Source organism: Dipteris shenzhenensis, chromosome 4, assembly GCF_047967505.1.
Source record: "Dipteris shenzhenensis isolate YYH24624 ecotype China chromosome 4, Dip_SZ_1.0, whole genome shotgun sequence".
In the NCBI taxonomy this organism is placed as follows: domain Eukaryota; kingdom Viridiplantae; phylum Streptophyta; class Polypodiopsida; order Gleicheniales; family Dipteridaceae; genus Dipteris; species Dipteris shenzhenensis.
Window position 1 is genome coordinate 58,089,444 of NC_141599.1, and position 20,331 is coordinate 58,109,774.

Sequence of the window (20,331 nt, forward strand, 5' to 3'; positions counted from 1 at the left end):
GTATGCCTCTAGATGACTTGCAGCTCTCTTCAGTCAGAAATTTACAGGTCAATCAATTGTATCTCTCATGAAAAATTCCAGCATATGATCAGACTGGCTTGCAGGCCATTGCTATCCCATGCTCAAGAGGATCTGGACTTTGCTTGGACTTCTTTCATACATCGTATTCAAAATGTCATTAAGGAATATGGAAGATGGTACATGGTAGAAACCAGACAGCATATCCAGTGGGCAAAATCATACAAGCAGTATTTGGTACAGATTAGTCATCAAAGATCTCTATCTGCTTCTGAGCAGCATTTATTGTCTTGAACTTCCTCCATAATTGATGCCAATGATAAATGTAAGCTGTCCAAATGGCAGATCAGGGCGAGAGCTAAACCTATGCTAGATAAGGGCTGTTCCTCGAAATCTTTTTTTCGGAACTTACATGCACATAGACAAAGCCAATCTATCATGAGGGTCAAGAAACTAGACGGCCTTTGGACCCAGACTCTATCTCAGCTAGAAAAACAATGTTTGGATCATTTTCAGCTTCTTTTTTCTCAGCCATCTTCTTCTACACCTCAGGTTGTTTCAACTCATAATAGATTTACTGACCTTGTTTCTCCTATTGTCTCCTTGCAAAAAGCCTCAATGCTGGAAATGTCTTTTTCAGATGTTGAAATGGATGAAGCTCTTAGGCATTTGGGCAAACATAAATCCCCTGGCTGGGATGGTCTGACGGTTTAATTTTTTGAAGCCTTTTGGCCTGAATTGAAGAGTCCAATTCTGCAGTTTATAAATGTAGCCTGGCAGCATCAACATCTTCCCTCAGCTTGGAAGCATGGTCTGGTTAAGCTTGTGCCCAAAAAACCTCTATGTGAGTCTATGGATGACTGGAGGCCCATCACTTTGATGCCGGTTATATACAAACTGATTGCCAAAATGTTGGTACATCGGATAAAGGATATCCTTCATGATGGACTTCATCCCAGGCAATATGGTTTTGTTCCAAGACGGCACATACGTGACAATATCTCTAACACTCTCATCGCAATGGAATATGCAAAATATTCATATCAAGATGTGTTGGTCATGCAGGTGGATGTGGCGAAGGCATTTGATACAGTACAGTGGGATTATGTCTCTCAAATCATGTTAAAACTTGGTTTTGGGCCAAAGCTAGTTAATGTCATATATTGGCTTTACTCAGATTCCACTGCACAATGCTTTATAGGGAATCATTTGTCTGAGTCTTGGACTCTCGAACGTTCAGTTCGACAGGGATGCCCTCTCAGTGCTTTGCTTTATGCCATCGCTTCACATCCTTTGCTTCTTTATATGGATCACATGGTTGATACTGGACAGCTAGAGGGGCTTCAGATTTCTGGTTCACGACCTTTCATTGCACAGGCCTATGCAGATGATTCATTCTTCATGCCGAAGAATAGTCCTTTGGAGATTCGCCTCTTGATGGATACCCTTTCAGATTTTGGGTTGGCAGCTGGTCCTAAAATCAATTTTCAGAAATCAAAACTCTTGCCTCTCAAGCATTGTGACTGGCATGCTATCCTGTGGCCAGGCCAGATTATTTATCCGGAAAACATAGTAAGACATTTGGGCTATCCTATGGGCTGGAAAATCGGCAATAAGCAACAAATGTCGTGGGTGTCAAACAAAATTCAGGACAAATTAGAATATTGGAAGATCTCCACTTGGCCTCTGCATGTACGGCTTCGAATTGTCCAGTCTATTGTTCTAGCTTATGTCCAGTTCTACCTTCTTCTATTACATTGGTCATCTCGAGATCTCACTTCCTTTATGTCTCAAGCCATGGAGATTTTTTGGAAAACTAAGCTTCATAAAAAAGCTTTACGGCTGCTCAAAATGGACTTGCTTTGCTCACCAAGAATGCATGGTGGTTTGAATATAATAAAAATCCAATTTCATGTGTTGGCAAGAAAGATCACTATGCTCAAGACATCTTTTCAACAAGAGCAGCCTTGGTCTATTATGTTGGCAATTTTGTGTGGACAGATGAGCACACATGCTTATGGACATTGGCTAGTTGATCCATCGGAAGTAGTACTTGGCAAATTTCAAGGTAAAATCCCTGGTTGTCCATTTTCTAATTCCTTGATTCAGGATTGGAAGAAAGTACTCTCTCACATCAAATGGTCTCCCCATCCTGCTAAGAATGGAAAGTATTCATTGGAGTGCTGTGTTTTCCTCTCCCCTTGCTGTTCAACAACCCATTAGAGCTTACAATCTTATGAAAATGGGTATCCGGTTCATTGATGACGTGGTAGATATGCAAGGAAATATTCTCACTTTTCCAGTAGTATGTCGACAATACAATCTGGGGATGCATCATAGACCTATTTGGAAAGCTATTGCTGATCTCTTACTCCCTCTAGTTCCAATTCCGACATTAAATGTCAGAGACAGGCTTCAAGATTGGCACCTTCAGTCTTCAAATACAAGCATATCCTCTAGGCCTTTGCATTTATTGACTTCTATACAGGCTTATCGATTGATATTACCTCCTCCCTGGATTGCCCATCATGCTAATTCTCTATGGCATTTGAACAAGTCATTAGCCTGGTGGAAAGGAAAATTGCAATTGATATGGAAGTTGAAAATGCCATTGAAGCAACAACTCTTTTTATGGAGATGTATTGTTGGTATTCTTCCAGTAGGGGTGAAATTGGCTCAAAGACGGATAGCTTCACCTCTTTGTCCAAGATGTCACCTTACATCTGAGAGTATTCCGCATTTACTGTGGTTTTGTTCATATTCCAGAGACCTTCTAGACAGAATCTCCTATTTCTTATCTCTCAGATTTCCAGCACACAAGTTCTACAGGTTTTTCTGGATGTATGGCAAACTATCAGCTTCTTTGTCACAGTATTCTCTTTTCTTCCACTGGATCAGATACTGGGCCTTATGGACCCTCTGGCTGCAGCGCAATCAAGCATATCTGAATTCTCCCCTTCAGCATCCATATGAGTTCTTCCGAGCCTCATTGCGGCAGTCTTTATATGATGCCTTAAATGAGGAAGATTTGGATGTTTCTTGTATTCAGGTTTTCTTTTACTGCTTCTGATGGATAGGGCTTTGGCTCTCTTTTGAGCTCTGCCCAGATGTAAATGAATGTTTCATAATATAAGTATCTTGGTTTCACAAAAAAAAACGTGTGTGTGTGTGGTGTTTGGGGGGGCGGCGGGGGGCGCTCTGGTCATTGTGTAGCATTCAACTGTATCAGTACTCTTCAGTGAATGTCCTCCCATACTTTTGAGCTTCTTTGCTTTGGTCTCTGCAGGATGCTTATTCCTTTGAAGACCTTCCTCACGACCAGTTGGAAGTTTTTTATTACTGTTTTTAGTTGTGAGTAGTAGTTTTCCCATTCTGAAATGTAATGCTTTCTTAATGCAAAGTTTCTTTGACCAAAAAAAGTTTGTGTGTGTGTAGATAGATAGATAGATAGATAGATAGTCCCAAGCCATAATAGAATACCTCCCCAGGCTTGTGAGAGAGAAATGTGAGAAATATGGGAGCAAGAGTTGGGGAAGAAGTGGGTGTGCTATGAAGGAGCTTAATTGAAAGTGGACACTGATTGCATGCTCTTCTAGTCCACAGACCAATGGCGCTGCTTGCGAAAGAATGTAGTGGCAAGAATTTTGATGCTATCTGTGGAGATCAGTTACAATGATACAAATATCTGTTCTGCAACTGGATGGGTGTCTCTATGTTTATGGAGGGCCTTGTGAAAAAAGTATGTTTCCCTCTTGCACATTAGTCAGGACATTCTCGAGTCCATAAACAAGAGCTTTTTGGATCATAAAAGGTTTTAGTATGGGTCACATGTTCAGTCGAGGACCAGTGTATTACCCCCTCCTCATTGTAGTCTTGCTTATGCAGTAAGTTTTCCAAATTGTGCTCATGAGTTGCTCTGGTGTTTGTCTAAGTTCTGGCAAAAGGGCGTATGTATGCATAATGTATCCTTAAGATGTTTTGCATCGATTCCCTATGAACTTTCAATCCCACTTTACTGATAGTTTGCAAATTTTTTTCTTCTAATTTGCATTTTGCAAGAGATGCCCTCTATTTTAGTTTCTCCAATGGCAAGCAACTTTTGTCAGTTGTCCTAATTAGCTCGTTGGTGAAGTGTGCTTCCATTTCAACAGGGGAGCTTTGACAATGCTACATGCTACAATGGTTTATGGGAAGCCCAAATCAAAGTAGATAGACTTCAGTCAGAACTTTGTCGAATGCAAGAACAGCTGGATTTAAAAGAGAGACGCCTGAATGCCTCTTTTCATGAAGCAAGGGATCTACAAAATGTAAAGTTTTTTTATAAAAAAATAATCAACACTTCCCAGCATTTGTGTTGTAAACTTATATGTGATCTAGAACTCAGGTTTGCAATCTTTTCAATGTCCGTTAAACTTCAATTGGCATACACCTCTAAATTCACGCTAAAGAGTTTTCTGTTGACAGCGTTTGAGTGAAGCAGAGATTAATGTTTTGTCTGTAAGAAAGTTCAAGGAGGCAGCTGAAGCTATACAGGCTGAAGAGGTTTTACAAAAGGAGGCGCTGTTACAGAATTATCAACAAATGCTAGATAAGCGTTTAGTGACTACCCAAGTAAGCAAATCCATTCCTACTTATGTAAAGCTGTGCAGTAATCTGGACATATTCGTATGAATCTTCAACGACCTGGGATGCATTCTTTTGCATAAGCATCCCTTTACTTGTTTACTCACAAGGCCGAGAGGACAACTGATATTTTTAAAAACCTGCCTTGCCTGTGTACCTGAAACTTTCAATGAGATGTTTCATACAAGAAGAGAAAAGACCTGAAGCTCATACTGGTTTAGAAAGTTGCAGTGTGGCGGTATCTGTCAAAGCTTCCTTAGATGCCAATGTTATGTTTTTAGTATATGGGCTCATATGGAAAGAAATATACCTAACTAGGCTGTTCTGCATGTACGTGGTACTTTCATATGCAGGCTGTCAATAGCACTCAAGAACTAATACAAAACGTCAAAGCAATGATGAGTCATTTGCAAAACAATATAGTGGCTGAGAAGGTCATTGAAATTTTGCAAAAGGAAGCCTCTCTTTCCTGGCAAGCCCTTCTTATAGCCACACAGGTAATGGGATTCTGTTTCGTCGGTCAGTTCCTACCAGTAAGGTGAGAAAATTATTCACTGGAATCTATATTTTTGGATTTCCTTGTGGATGTTTTGAGGTTTCATTCATGAATATGATTTTATTTGACTTATGTACTCCGATTATTTGTCTGATGTGCTCGTATATCATGGTTATGTCAAATCATATGGTGGAGTTGCTTTTTACATTACACAGTAGCAACCATTGTATGTTGAAAGCAATTAAATTGGCCTCTCTGTGTTACATTGGAACAAAATATATGCATATGAGTGAATTGCACATTTTTTCCAGGAACTCAAACAATGGAAGATTGCTTCAAGCAATTTGCTTTCAGAATGGCAGAGAACAGAGGAGGAGGTGAAAGAAAGGAACTTTCAAATAGGGATCCTGGAGCAAAAATTGGAAGATTCCCAAAACACTGGGACAATGGTATCTGAGGTATTTATTAATTTTGTACTTTTCTTTATTTGAGCATTGAGAGTAATTAGGACTTGGATGTTTTTTTGCTGTTTCTTTCTAAACCTGAAAGATTGAGCTGTAAGATAATATGACTGCTCATGCTGAGAGGGTTCAGGTGTGAAAGGGTCCACTAAAAGGTAACTACTGAATGTGGACTCTAAATCTTGACATTGTAAGAAAGAAAGAAACAGACCTTTTATGAGGAACTGGTGGGTCATGACCATGCAAATTCATTAGATTTACCTTTGAGAAAGATAGGAAATGGAAAGAAAAGGTAGGCAGACTGAAACTCTAAGGTCGGGCATTGAAAAAGAGAGAACCTAAGGTGCAAAACTATTGCATGTACAATATATGAATCCTCTCCATTCTGTTATAGGGATTATTAATTCATGAAGTTCAGGCTTTTGGACTGTCTCAGAGATTATTCTGGCATTATTAGGGCATTTATTTCCTCAAGTCCTTATTCTGTTTGTGCTCAAATGGAGCCAATTTATTTTATACTAGTGAAAATCATCAAAAGATATATGCCCTTTTATTCTCAGTTTTGAAGAGAGTAAACTGAGTCAAATCTCATCAAGCCTTGTTTAGTGCAGTTCAGACTTGTTTGCACCTGTACACGATGACCAGATAGATGTATGAAGTCATGAAGTTTGTTTGTGCGACCTCAATCTGGGATATCATTCCATATCTAGCTTTAGTATTCATCATTGATCTTGAGCTGGGGGTAGTGTATCGTTTCCAACGATTAGACTTATACCTAAGGTATTGCAGATAGGATTCCTACAAACAACCGAAGGTGTAATTAGCTTTTGATACTATTGCTTTGAGGCTGGGAAAGTAAAAGGTATATAATGCTATCCCTGAGGGTGACATTTAACGTTTTTCGGTTGATAAGAATCATAACATATGTCACTAGTGTGTCATTGAAGGTGGCTATTTGACTATATTCAATTGATAGAATTGCAATGCTTTCAGAATATGCTACAGAGATGCAAAGCAGGGCCCTTTTGGGCAAGCTGTTGAATCCGTGGCAAGAGGGACAACCTCACACCCTCAAGGATCCACAAGTGAATTGGCATGGATAGTTCTCCTAGACTAGACTCCATCACTGCCCCTAGTGGCAGGCTGCCTCTTTGTTCTAAAATATAGACAAGGGTGGTTTACTTGAGTTCGAGCCTTAAGCTCTGCATTAAGATCACAGATGACCACTCTCTTGATAGGGTATGGTGGCAGAAGGTCAGTATGCTTGGGTGGTGGGGCAAGCACCCATAGCCAAGCTAATTACAGGACCGTGTGCGATGGGGACTCTGACTGTGGGAAAGGTTGCCCTTTCCATGAGGTGTAGTGTGATTCAAAGAGTGGTTTGGCCTGAGCAGACTCGGCAGTTGAACCGATGCCTTTCTTTTCTTACACCATCCACATTGGAAGGCAACTACAGATAGAGGCCTCCCCTTGGTTCCCTTGTGGGAGAGGCACTGGCTACAATAGCAGGTTCAGATTGTGGTCATCTTTAGGTTTGGGTTACGGCTTGGGGCCACCCACAGCATAGTTAATAGGGAACGTGAACGGCAATGTAACGTTGACCCCCTGGGAAACGGGAACGCCCAAATCCTAGGGAACGTGAACGGGAAGGGAACGCCACATCACCATACCCATAAACAAACATACTCTATACATTAGAAAGCTTAAACTTAGAATCCAAGACTAAAACACGCTGCAATTGCTTTTGGAGTAAGGACTCAAGACTCAAAGCTGCAATAGACCTCACCATATCCACAAAATAAGGATTGCGGGCTTGATTCAAAGTAATGTCACGATTATTAAAAAAACGCCCCACTGCATCATCTACCTCTGCCTTCCTGCCACGGTGCCAAGTGGCAGCTAAGGAAGCTTGTCTCTTGCCCTTTCCAAGAGTAGAAGTGGCAACTGAACCAGAAGGCATTGCTGAGACAGGAATACTAGTAGACACTGAACTTCCAACAGTCATAAAAGATTGAGCCCATGCTTAGATGCATTTGCTAATGCTTTTAAGCGTAAAAGAACATTGTCTGGCACTGAAGGACTTATGCTAATGCCTTTATTCTGCACTCCTAACAAGTGAGCTTGCACTCTCACTGAACTGCCAGTCTTTGGCTGGCCACAATAGCGGCATGTTTTCGTGAACCTCCTGCAAGCAAATCCTCGGGGTTTAGAAGGTCCACTTCCTTCCACCAAGGGGATTGGGCATCAGGGCGTGGCGGAGCCAGGAGAATTCAAACTTCAAAGTTGATCGTTCTAACTTGTTCGCTGCTCTCACAGTTCACTGTTAAAGCAACAAATTGAAGCCCATCAATATCACCTTGGTACATTGCACAATAGGCAAATATTTGATGCATTGATACATTATACAAGCAATTAATTATGACCAAACTATGCTACTTGCACACAGCATTGGCACTGTGCATATGTATATAATTCTGCAGGCTGCTTCACTGAGGCTTGAGCACCTCCTGAGTCTTGACTCCTCACTACTCTGCTCAGCTTCTGGAATCTGAATGTAGAGTCAACGTAGAGTCTCAACGCAGAGTCAATGCTTCAGCCTTCTGTAGCTCGAGCCTCAACGCCAAGTTCTAATTCATCGTTGAGCGCAACTGCCTATTGCCAACAATTCGTAGAAGCTAGCGTAGCTTCCAAGGCCCAGCCTCTAGCATCAAGCTAGAACTCTTCTTTTGTGTAGCTTTCACCTATGTATGCATTTGGAAGATGGGCGTTAGTGTAGCTGTTTGTCTTGTGCCGTCACCTGTGTGTGTTGGAACGCTTGCATGCGGTAGGCTAGCTGTGCGTAGGCTATCTGTAGCGTAGGCTAGGGTAGCTATACGTAGCTTGATAGGCTGAAGCGTTAGCTGGCTGCTAGGCATAGACTAGGTGTTGCATGCAGCCTTGCATGTCGAAGCAAAGCTTGCATGCAGCGAACACGCAGAGCATGGAGGTCGACTACAAGTGGGGAACACACAGAGCGGCGAATCACGCTGATTAGATTAGGATTAGGTAATTTGCCCCAAATCGTGATATGCACGTAGGGAACGCCTTAGGGAACGTTCCCTAGACGTTCTGCAAGGGATGTGGATCGTTCCGTAGCCGTTCCATAGACCAGACATTCCACAGACGTTCTCTTCAAGCTCAGAGAAGAGAACGTCGTTCCAACCTTCCATAGCTATGGAACGGCATTCCCTGGCAACTATGACCCACAGTTCATTGGCCATGGAAGACTACTTATGGCTGGTGGCACATGGAAGCTTCCCCTATGGCCTAAGTATATGGGGATGGTACATGTCACAGCTGCACATCAGGGGTTTAGAAGTTGATTATGGGGTGTCTATGGAGTTGCCCTATTTCCTAGTGGATTTTGTAGCTCACACTCTCAATCATCTCTTGATTACAATGCACTCAGCTTCTGTTCACTTTGGATGGTGGCTTGGCTAACAAAGGGTTGGGATGGCTTTCAGATCGAGGCTAGACTCTCCGCTTATTTGGTGAGGAAAAGGTAGTGATGGACCAGGTCCAAATGCAATGCCCATCTCGCTATCCAAAGGATGATGTCTGGGGCACAATGGCCAGTATCATGGCATGGCATATCTTGGCTCTGTGTTGCATGACCTGTGACTACCTGTCAACATTGGGCTTGACATTGAACTCGATTCGATAGCATGGTAACGAGGATCTAAGCAGACTTCCGAGCATTGTGAAAACGTTTCTGCAAGGCTTAGCCTGCATATACGTTTTACATTCACATAGATATGTTGGTTGTATAGATTGAGGAATCTGTCTTTACATCCACATAGATGGCGGAATCTGTCAGTTGTATAGTCCACCATATTGGCTTTTGGTGCTTGCTCTGAGTTTACCTTAGGCAGTGAACCAGTCCTTGTGAAGGAAAGCCTTGTTGATAGCTGATCTTGTATTGATTTATTTATTTTTTGGGGGGAAAAGAAAATGACCTGATTGGTGTCTTACCCCTAGGGGGTTGTGGTTACATTTCAACTCCTTGGGACTTCTGCTCAGGTGATTAATGTCTTATAGGGACTGTGGTTATAGTATATACGTCATTGGGCTGGTCTCAAACATGTATATATGTCCCCCTAGCGAGCTTTTGGGGTGAAATCCAATTAATTAGTAAGTGGCCGCTGGACGCTTAGTACGTGAAAATGGGTGTAATTAATCGAAGTGCATGAACATTTTTGGCTTCCTTCGTAATTAACCTAACTATGTGAAAATCTAATCAAGGTGCTTCTGGATTCCTCTGGAAGATCTTGGTTTCCCCTATCCTCTCTCCCTATATCCGTCTATCTCTGCCTCACTTCTATGGCTGCCTCCATCTCTGGTGCTCAATGTGCCCTCCAGGATCCCTTCCTCTCTCTCTCTCTCCCCCCCCTCCTCCCCCTTCCCTCCAAGCTCCCTTATTCGCATCCTATCAGTTGCAGGGAGCAGTTGCATTTGGCACTGTTACCCATTATGTTCATATACATGATTTGATGTATGTTCATGTATTGGATGTATGGGTAGATGGATAGGTGGATAGAGTTCTCTAGAGGGACCCTAAGTCCTGTGTGAATAGTCCTTATGGACTGGGCAACCTACTAGGGTTGTGTTTTTCTTTTTTCATCTTCATCTTTTTGGTAATGTGAGTGTGCATATACATTCCTCTAGCCTTGTTGATTAAGTATGTATTTTATTTGTTAAAAACGTATTTTCTAAATCCCTGGTTAATTGAAAAGGCTTGAGCATGTTCTCTGTAAGCAGTTCATGCCTAGTAACGTTAATTTTCAAGCTCATACCCAGTTTGGATAGTTAAAACAAACATGCTCGCTGTACGACTCTCAATTTACTAGTTCGGAAACTTGAGATTGATGTTCTAACCAATCAAGTGTAACTCAATGTATTCATTTCTATTGTGGTCTGTCACTAAGTTGTAAATACTCCAAGTAAATATGTTGAGTTGACCTTTTATTTGCCTATAGTGAAATAGTTCTTCCCTTATTTTGCTATGGTCAAGGAGTTCTTTGATTTGGTCAAAGCATTGACTTCGATAAAGGGTGCTTAGCTTTGGCCAAGGAGGATTGACTTTAGTCAACTGAGATATTCCAATTCCGGTCGCAGAGATTTGATTATGATCAAGAAACATAGACTGTCGGTCAAAGTCCTTAATCATGTTCAAAGAGGGTTGACCCTGGTCAACCAGAGAATTAAACCTCTTGCATTAAATTGCACGATGGGGACGGCCATAGAGACTAGGATTGGTCTAAGATTTTATTTTGCATGCAAGAGCTAACAATTAGCGTGTGCCATGGTTGAGTACCTTGAATTAACTGTGCTGATATCAAGAGGGGTTTATTGCCCTATTTTTATGGAGCACAACTATTTTCTAGGAGAGGACTATGTCCGCGTGTGACTATGGGCTTCAAGAGTTCTTCATGAAACCATCTAGTGATGTGTTGACGGTTCTAGATGTAGAGAGAGGTGGGGCAGCTGCTATTTTGTGTACTAATCCTCCCACTCGGTTTGACGATGGTGGGATGTTGGCCTAGACTTGTCAAATGTAGCACCCATGGTGTTACTAATGTAATGATCATAAATGGTCTCTGTGACACAACCTTATTAAAATACCATCATGTCACATCAACTCAAAACTCTATTAGATAGGGCCCAACAAGTGTACTCACTTCAAATTTTTTATCATCTGTGGTCGTCACCACCTATGGGGTCTCCCCCTCTACTTGGAAGAGAGGGTAGTAGAATGAGGTAGTCATATCCAAATCTCATGCGGGTTTAAGTGGAGATGCCATGCCCCCCCCCGGCTCCCCTCCTTATGTCTCGAGTGGTGGAGCTGAGTCCTTGCCAATTGAGGGCCCGTGGTCTAAATGCACGTTCTAACTCACTAATGTTGAGTTCATGGAGATTATCGGCGGGCATGCAGGGGGGGGGGTGCGACGACAAGGTCTTCCGATGCATGTAAACCTGTGTGACAACTTCTGAGTGGGTGTATTTCACAAGGGGTTTGGATGGAGAGAAGTCCAGATGCGTGTAGTGACGTGCTAGACACATCGCTTCAAACCCACCTCGAGGGCTTAATGCATAAATAGGAGGCCAATACTGGCAATTAACTGGCACATTGATATAGAGGCCAATGAGAGAAATCTGTCAAAGTTTCTCTCTCGCATCTAGATGGGTCACTACCATTGCACACTCTAGCTAGGTCCATGTCTAGGGAAGGCCGCCTAAGAGGCACATTATGGCCATGTGCTACCCATTGCTCCCATCCTGCTGCCCCAACAATTCCTCAAATATCTCCATCATGATTTATGTGGACCTTTGTCAGAGGGCTGACGAGACTAGGATTCATTCCTCCTCTTATGTGGTACCAAAACCAAAGCCTCAGAAAGAGTAGGTGGGGCTCCCAACTACTCCAACGAGGGCCCCTTTCAAGGGATGCAAAATTGTCAAAATAAAACCTTGAGGGCAAGAGGGTCCTCTTCAGGAACCTCTGTTAGGGCTCGAGATTCTCAGGGGAGTTTCTCGTCTGGCTGAGGCTCGCACCCCAAAAGTTGAAAAAGAGGGTCAAAAGCCCTGCGAAGAGGATGAAGTTGGGCTAGAAACGAAAGAGGAAGGCCGGTCAAAGGGAGCCGAAAGTGGGAGGATGTGACAGAGGAACTTGAGTTAGAGGTGGAATCTCAAGTCGGCAAGGAGGAGGGAAAGAAGAGACTTGGAAGGTGGACTGGTGCTAGAGTCACAATATGTGGATGAGAGGAAGATGGGGGCGGGGGGGGGGGGGGGGGGAGGGAAGAATGGGAGGAGGACAAGGAGGGCTAGGCTGATGTTGCAAGGAAGGGAACGGGATGGAGAGGGGGGGTAGGTAGTAGAGGTAGTGAGAGGGGCTAGGTAGTAGGGAAGGAGGATAGGGGCAAAGAGACCTTCAGGGCTGTGGCTGAATCGGGAGAACCGGAGTGGGATCTTGTGGCAAATGTCTGAAGGATGGTCAAAGATCTCCTCTCCCTCTAGAAAGGCCAGGTGTATAAGAGGGCCTCAACCATGAGGAGGGGTCTCTGTCTGAGGTCTCATTCTCACCTGCTGTTTGCATTAGGCCCATTGTGTTTATTCTTTACTATCGCTTCCTCTTTTCTTAGCCAGGCTTGCTTGGATCTGGTTTGTTGATAGTGTTGGTTGAGCTTGTGTCAATACTTCCTTTAGTGACCTCTAGGTTGGGGGGGTGAGATCAATTTGAAGGATGGAATTGCATGACTGATAGGAGCTGTGTGCCAAAAGGTCATACAAGGGCTCCTTATGAAGTTTGTATCGGCAATGAGGGTGGGCTGCTTGGCAAAAGAAAAGGCAATCTTTGGAACAAGTACAAAGGATTAAAGTGGCAAATCATCAGCTTAAATATTATCTTTCAAGTGCAAAGAGTTGCAATTGGTATTGATCCAAGAGGTTGATAGGTTGGAGCCTGGCCTATCACGCTTCTTCTCTTTGTTAAAAGAAGGCTTGGGAGCATTCTGTGGCTTTCATGCTTTCTTGAAATTCTTATACTTACTGCTTTTATACCCCCTGGTTTTTCCCAACAGCACTGCATCAGCTGTAGTAGCATTCTCAATAAGCTGATACATGTTGGTGACCCTCGTTTTATTGCAGTATTCCCTAATTTCCTTTGGAAGCCCGCAACAATATTTTTCAATCTGATATGACAAGGGCACATGCCGATAAGAGCTGACTGGCAAGAGAGCTTCCCAAAACTTTTTATTGTATTCTTCCAAGTTATGACAGTTGGCTGCATTCAACTTGTGCCATGCTGTCATAACATCTACCTCAAGGCTAGTGGTCAACCAGGTAGCTGAAAACACTTGCTTAAATTGAACCCAACTTGTAGGTTTGAACCCAACTTGTAGGTGCTCTATTTTGGAGCAGCAAATTTGTCCACCATTGTAGAGAATTCCCCTTCAGGAAGGTGGCTGCCTTTCACATTTTTGATGTCTCAGTGAAGTTTCCCCGTGAAAAGGCTGCATCAAACTGTTGTAAAAAAGTTAGAGTCTTCAACTTGTCCTGAGCCCCATTAAAGGTCTCAAACTTCACTGCTGCCCCACCCTCCTTGTATTCTTTTACCTTTCCTTGGGTGTCAGATTATCATACATAGGTGGCTAAGACATACCAAACATACTTGTAGGAGCTCCAAAGGCGCCTTACCTTCCACTTCGCATTCCTGGCTGCATGCTAATATTGCCATACATCATGTTAGGCATTGTGGGCTACATATCCCCAAATACTCGTAGGAGCTCCAAAGGTCCCTGACCTTCCACTTTGCATTCCTGGCTGCATGCAAATATTGCCATACATCATGTTAGGCATTGTGGGCTGCATATCCCCAGATACATTGTCTTGCATCCCTTGCATCCCAGGCTGAAAACCAAGAGGGTAATTTCCAAGCATTCCTTGACTATCATTAGCTTGTCCAGCCATTGCTTGAAATACTGAACCCCGACCAAAATACCCTGGATGCAAAAAGGGTTGGGGAAAAGCTTGCTGCCTTTGATTTAAATTCTGAAAATCAGTCCCTTGGCTATGCATAGCTATACCAGGATCTTGAAAGGGCTGCTGCCCTGGAACACCCTGTACATTTGGCAATACTGGAGGCTGTCCATCCAATGGACTCACACCAAATGGCTGTTTTTGAACCCCACTAGGCTTCCTTGGACGAGAATGCTTCTTTCTCTCCTTAAACCTGAAAGGAGTCTGCATAAACTCAAGGAACCGTGGGTCCTGTGTGAGCTGCGTGAGTGCTCCCACATCACTCATTAAAACTGTGCCTTAAACATAGCATCAGCATCCTCTGGATCCTCAACCTCTTTTGACCCTTTTGATTGAGAGACTTTCACACCAAAAGGATGTACCGCTTCCTATGCCTCAACATTTTGGTCATCTTGGGAGGCTCCCTCATGCATAGATTGCTCGTCTTGCTCATCCTGGGTGGACTTCCCCTCCATATCCCAATCATTATTTGTCAAAGACATATTTGCTGATTTTCTTTTTGCTGTAAACCAACTACAGCAAGCAACACTTCACCAGAGACGATCACAAGCTCACCTCCTTTAGAAAGATGGTGAGGTCCCGGCAACGGAACCATGAAACCAACCTCAAGGCCAACAAAAGGGTGGTAAAACAACTAACTAGCCAAAAGTCTTCACATTAAAATATTCCGCAAATACTTCAAACACAGATTGGGGGAGCTAGAGTGCTCCTGCTCAAATACAAGGACACAGACTGGCCCCAAAGCCTTGGCGCCCCTTTCGGTATTTCTTTATTAATAGGAGAGTCCAACAAATATATTACACAATGAGTTCAATCCCACTTGCACTCAGTGCTCTTCCCACTCTCAGTAGGCATCATAATCTCCAAATGTTAGCCCTGCCGGGCTCTGCTCTCACACCCATATGACCATAGGCATCCATTTTCAGTGCAAACACATGCATAAAACTTGAGAGCTGTTACCAGCAGCCCATGCAGGACCACACACTCGCCAAACAGCCACAAGTGTCCACTGACTCACTGGGATACCCAAACAATGGGTGAAAGCATGACTGATCTGTCGACAATGCTTGGAAGCACAAACTTACTCTACAAGCATTCACTATGAATCACCCTGCTAAGCAAGTCCCTCCAAACACACAACCCATTGCTCAAAGGCAGTCACTAGAATGCACGAGTGAACCCTTTACTAGCCCGGAGCTCAATCGAAGCTCATCCACGAGCCAATGCACATCAGTTGAACAACTTTCTATACACAGTGCCACTTAGCTAGCCCAAGCATCCCTAGCCCAAATGCCCATGCGTGTAGCCGTAGGCCACTGCAAACAGCCCGTAGGCCAACACCAACCCCTTCACATGCCCGTACAAACTGTATGGCTGATTTGTGCACAAGAGTTCAACTTTTTCAAGCAAACCATGGGAGAGCCTTCAGTTGCAACCAAGAGCACCGTGCACAACCCTTGAGAATCTGTACAAAAATCCGTGCACAACCTTCTACTTTAGCAGCGAATAAATGAATCATACAGCACTCCGTACCAACAGTCGTACCATTCTGTTACCAACAGCGATGGAGAGATCTGTATGCTGTACACAGTCATTAAATGCATTTCGTACCATCGTACGGTCATAGGCTTCCTTCGTCTGTCGGTGCTAGCAGCCCGTGAAATTCTGTTTTTTTTGTACGTGACCATCCCGCGTCATCTTCTTGCCTGAAGCCTTCTAAGGCCTTCCTTTCCAAAATCATTTGCATGGGCGAGCCACATGGCAACCCACGTTTTAAAATTTCCCCCCAAGTCCTAACTGGTCAAACCAATGACCAACTTAAAATCTAGTTTGCCCCTTGCCCCTTCTAATGGGACCAAACCAATGGCCAACTTAGATTTCTAAAGTTCTTTGGCCCCTCTTGGGCCTAAACCTCTAATTCACCCCCAAGGCACACTTCCCTAGGGGAAAAACTTGCACATCCACACCCCGTGGTCTTGCCAACTGGATTTCCGGGGTCATACGCACATGCACGTACAAAACTCCTTGTGACAGCATTTGTCTGGCGTGAAAAATGAAGATGGACTACAGTCAAGTCGCACTATGTGAAGAGCTGACGCAGCCTGAACCTAGCCTCAAGGCCAACAAGAGGGCTGTAATAGGCAGTTAACCAGCCAATGTTCTCACTTAAAATAATTTAGCAAATAAAGAACCAGTAGAATGGCATGGACTGGCCCCAAACCTTTGCCCCCCTTTCAGTATTTCTTTATTAATTGGAGGACCCTGCAAATAAGGTAGACAGTGGATTCAATCACAATTGCATTCAATACACATCCCACTCTCAGTAGTCATCAATGTTCTAAGCAACAACCCTGCTAGGCTCTACTCACACCATACATTCTAATAGGCATCTAAATGAGTTCCCAGTACTAGCATGAAGCTTGCAGTTGTTACTAGCAATCCAAATGGGAACACACAACTCCCTGCCAACCCCAGATGCCCACTGGACCACTGATGTGCCCAAAGGAATAAATTATAGCATTTAAAACCAGCTTGCAACCTCGAGAGCCTACATCTCTTTCTGATAGCAACAACCGTGCATCTCCCTGCCTGTAGTGGTTCTCCAAAATAGCTCATTGCCAAGAGCCATCTCTGAGAAGCATGTGTGAACTCCTAGCCAACCTTGAGCATCAAACAAAGCTCATTCTCGGGCTATGGCATACCAACAGAAGGACGTCTTCTCCCCGATGCCATGCTAGCAATTGTTTGTAAGAGCAAAGACAGCCTGCCCATACATCCCCATACATACACTGTTCTGCTGCAATCCGTACGGGCGGATCTGGGCAACCGTATAGCCCGAGCAACCCGTACAGCTGTACAATCCGTACTCAACCTAGACACCCATACAGCCATATTATAACCCGCAGACTGTACAGCCCGTATGCAGCTGGAACCTATACAATTAAGTGGCGTGTAGCTCGATAACCCCTTCGTATGACATATAGATAGCCTTCCGTACTCTCCTTCACTAGCGCGTGCAATGTGAACTTCCCTTGGTCTTCAACACCAGCCCGTCGATATTTTCTAGCGTCCATTTCCTAGGTGATGCCAAACAGCCTAAGCCTCAACCTCAACAGCCCTCCTCAAATCACCAACCTGAAGAAGGACACGGTGCAGACTCACCTACCCAGAGGTCAGCTGGACCAAAACAACCATGGCTAGTGGTTCTGGGGACAGTGATACTGATGAGCAAATAAATGCAACATGCCAAGAAGAAATGCCAAAGAACCAAGGGATACTAGAGGCAGGAGAAATTGAGCCAGAGCAATTGACTATGCAAGATGCAGGTGCAGAACACCTTGCGGACCAGACCAACAAAGAGCTGACAACAGATGGAACAATACAGCTTGTATGGCCACGAGTCTCAACGTTCGCCATGTCATCCAATGCTTACAACTTCTTGCAGTCAAAGGGACTAGGTAATCTTTTTAAGAAGATAAAATCCTTCTCACCCCAACACCTGCTATGACTACATTTGTGAATTCATATCATATAAAAGCAGAGAGTTGGGAAAAGATAAGTATGGAACACTAACATATAAAGAAAAGACCTTACAGATCAATCCATGCATGTGGCCATAGCAATTTAGTACGTGCCACGTGGCACCTACGTTTCAAGTTACCCCATGCCCCCTCTATTGGGACACTCTTGGGACCATACCAATGGTCCAACTTAAATCCTTAAAAACTGGTCTTTGCTCCTGTTATTTTTCAGCCTTGCCTTTTCAAAATGCAAAAGAACCCAATCACCCTCTGCAAATACTAGTGCACGATGGTGATGATCAGCTGCCTTCTTTGCTTTGCCTGAGTCTTTTGGAGAGCTTGCTTCACTTTCTAATATGCCACGTCCATGCTCTCAACATACTTATCAGCCTTAAAAATATTATCATTAGTATGCAAGATAGGCGGGACTTTCCTCCCTCCTTCCACTATTTTGAATGGAGTCTTATCAGTGGCACTATGCACATGATTGTTTAAGCAAACTCCACAAGTGGCAAAGATTGCTCCCATTGTGTCTTATGCTCAGACACATAGCATTTTCAGGCAAATCAGGAGTTAGCCTCTTTCGGACTGGCCTTGTATCTGAGGATAAAAGAAGATGAAAACTTCAAAGTAGTGCCCATATTCTCAAAGAGCCCTCTCCAAAACAAACTCGTCATGCATGGATCTCTATCACTAATGATAGACTGAGGCATCCCATGATATTTGAAGATGTTGTATATGAACAGTCTTGCCATGTGTCCGCTGTAATTTTCTTCCTCACTGTAATGAAATGTGCCTACTTATTGAACCGGCATATAATCGTCCAAAGGCCATCATTCCCTGTAGGTGTCCTAGGAAGATCAAATATGAAATCCATGCAATGCTCTCTCACTTCTATCTAGGATAGGCAATGGCTCCAACAATCCAGGTGCCTTTTGTCGGTCAAACTTGACCTTTGACAGATGATGAATGTTCTAACAAAGGCATCCGCAACCTGTCTCAAAGCTAGCCAATAGAAAAAGTGCTCTACTGCCTTCACCGTGGCATCAATGCCTATATGCCTTGCATACGGTGGAGCATGACTCTCTATTATAACCTTAGGCCTCGACTGCTTTGTGATATGGCTCCCACCCATACTTGGATATACTCTGATGCTCTGGATGCAGTATATATGGCCCACTTGTCACCCGAGTTATCGACCCACTTGGGAAATTGCACAGATCTTCCACATGCTTCAGACATTTTGGTTTCATAGTCGAGGATGCCGCCACGAGTCCTTTCCTACGACTCGCTCTGCATCCCGCCCTCCATCTGGGACTGCCCGAGAATCCATGGTTCTCGGGAGATGAGATTTCACCTCACACCAGAGCAAGCTTTGGGACATCTGACGAAACTAGAGGCACAGTGGATGTACCGACGTTTGACACTGCATAAGAGGCGGGCTTTCCTATCACATAGGATGGATGAGGTGATTCCACCTTTGCTTGGGGACACTTGTATGAGGGATAGCAACCTATCCCCATTACCGATCTTGATGTTTGGCACACTTATGCGACATCCCTCTATGATGTCTCGTCTCAGACACCAGTGGATATGTCTTCCCTCTCTAGATCCACCACATGCAGGTTGTTCACGCACAAAATGTGCGAGCTGCTTTACACCAACTCCATAATCAGAGAGCCCAGGACCATGAGGGGTTACGTACTAAGCACTTCGTGCCCATGTGGCTTTCTCTCAGACCCTAGGTTCACCCCCCCTTGCTCTCCTCATATGGGGGCTTACAGATGGGGAGGTGACCTTTTCAACACCTTACACGCTTAGCAACCCATGGCCTTGCGCACCTCATTTTCATAGGGTCTTGCCCACATGTAAGCTCAAGAACTCACGCCGTGGTGATAGAGCCCAAGGACCGAGGAACTTCATGAGAGCCAAGACTAAAGTTGAGCTTCTGAGATGACATCTTGGCATTCTCGCCTTTACATCTTTCAGCAAGAGGGGCATGTCTTCTATCGAACCTTTTGCAGAAGAGGGAAAATCCCATGTCGTGGGAGGAGATCCTCACTGCCATAAGGGATCAATCGTTTGCCTCCGTCCGGCTTCTGGATCACTCAAAGGGCTCCTGTACTTCCGAGGACAAGACTTGAAGAGCACCATTGTACGTCTTGCGGTAGTAGAGCTTCAAGGAATACTCTGACTTCTCCAATGTGGTGTTACCAAAAAGATCAGCAATAGTCACTATAGGCGGAGCTCGAGTTGTCCATGCCTACTCCTTCGTCATCCTCTATCCTCTATGATTGCCTGGTGATGAGGTAGTAGCTTCACGGACAGGTTCTGAGCTAGAGTCCCAAAGACAGAGCAAGCCTAGCTTGTCAACAAGATTGATGAGGGTGCAACTGTAGCATCATGTCTCGTAATAGGCACCATAGGCGATCAGCAAGGGGAACACTTGAAGTTGGCTATCCCCAGTCCTTTGAATCCATAGGGGTCTTGATGTGCTCAGGGAGCACCACCACCACCATCAAAACATTCGAGCTTGAGTCCCAAAACCCGAAGTAAGCAATGATGGGGCTACACTCTTTTCTATCGAAGGCCATTTTCTCTTTTGATTGAGCCATATTTTATCCATTTTGCTTTGTTG

The 20,331-nt window shown here is 44.0% G+C and overlaps 1 protein-coding gene across 4 annotated transcripts in view; it reads left to right on the forward strand.

Moving 5' to 3' along the window:
• Nucleotides 1–20,331, forward strand: part of LOC147903107 (uncharacterized) — a 106,416-nt gene that overhangs the window by 55,157 nt on the left and 30,928 nt on the right. For 3 of the 4 annotated variants that reach the window (XM_087373621.1, XM_087373624.1, XM_087373625.1), the window contains exons 3-6: nt 4,170–4,325; nt 4,483–4,629; nt 4,995–5,138; nt 5,449–5,595. In XM_087373621.1, coding sequence (XP_087229747.1) covers nt 4,170–4,325; nt 4,483–4,629; nt 4,995–5,138; nt 5,449–5,595 — 594 coding nt within the window. The remainder of the gene's footprint in view (nt 1–4,169; nt 4,326–4,482; nt 4,630–4,994; nt 5,139–5,448; nt 5,596–20,331) is intronic. The other variant, XM_087373622.1, reaches the window with a different exon arrangement.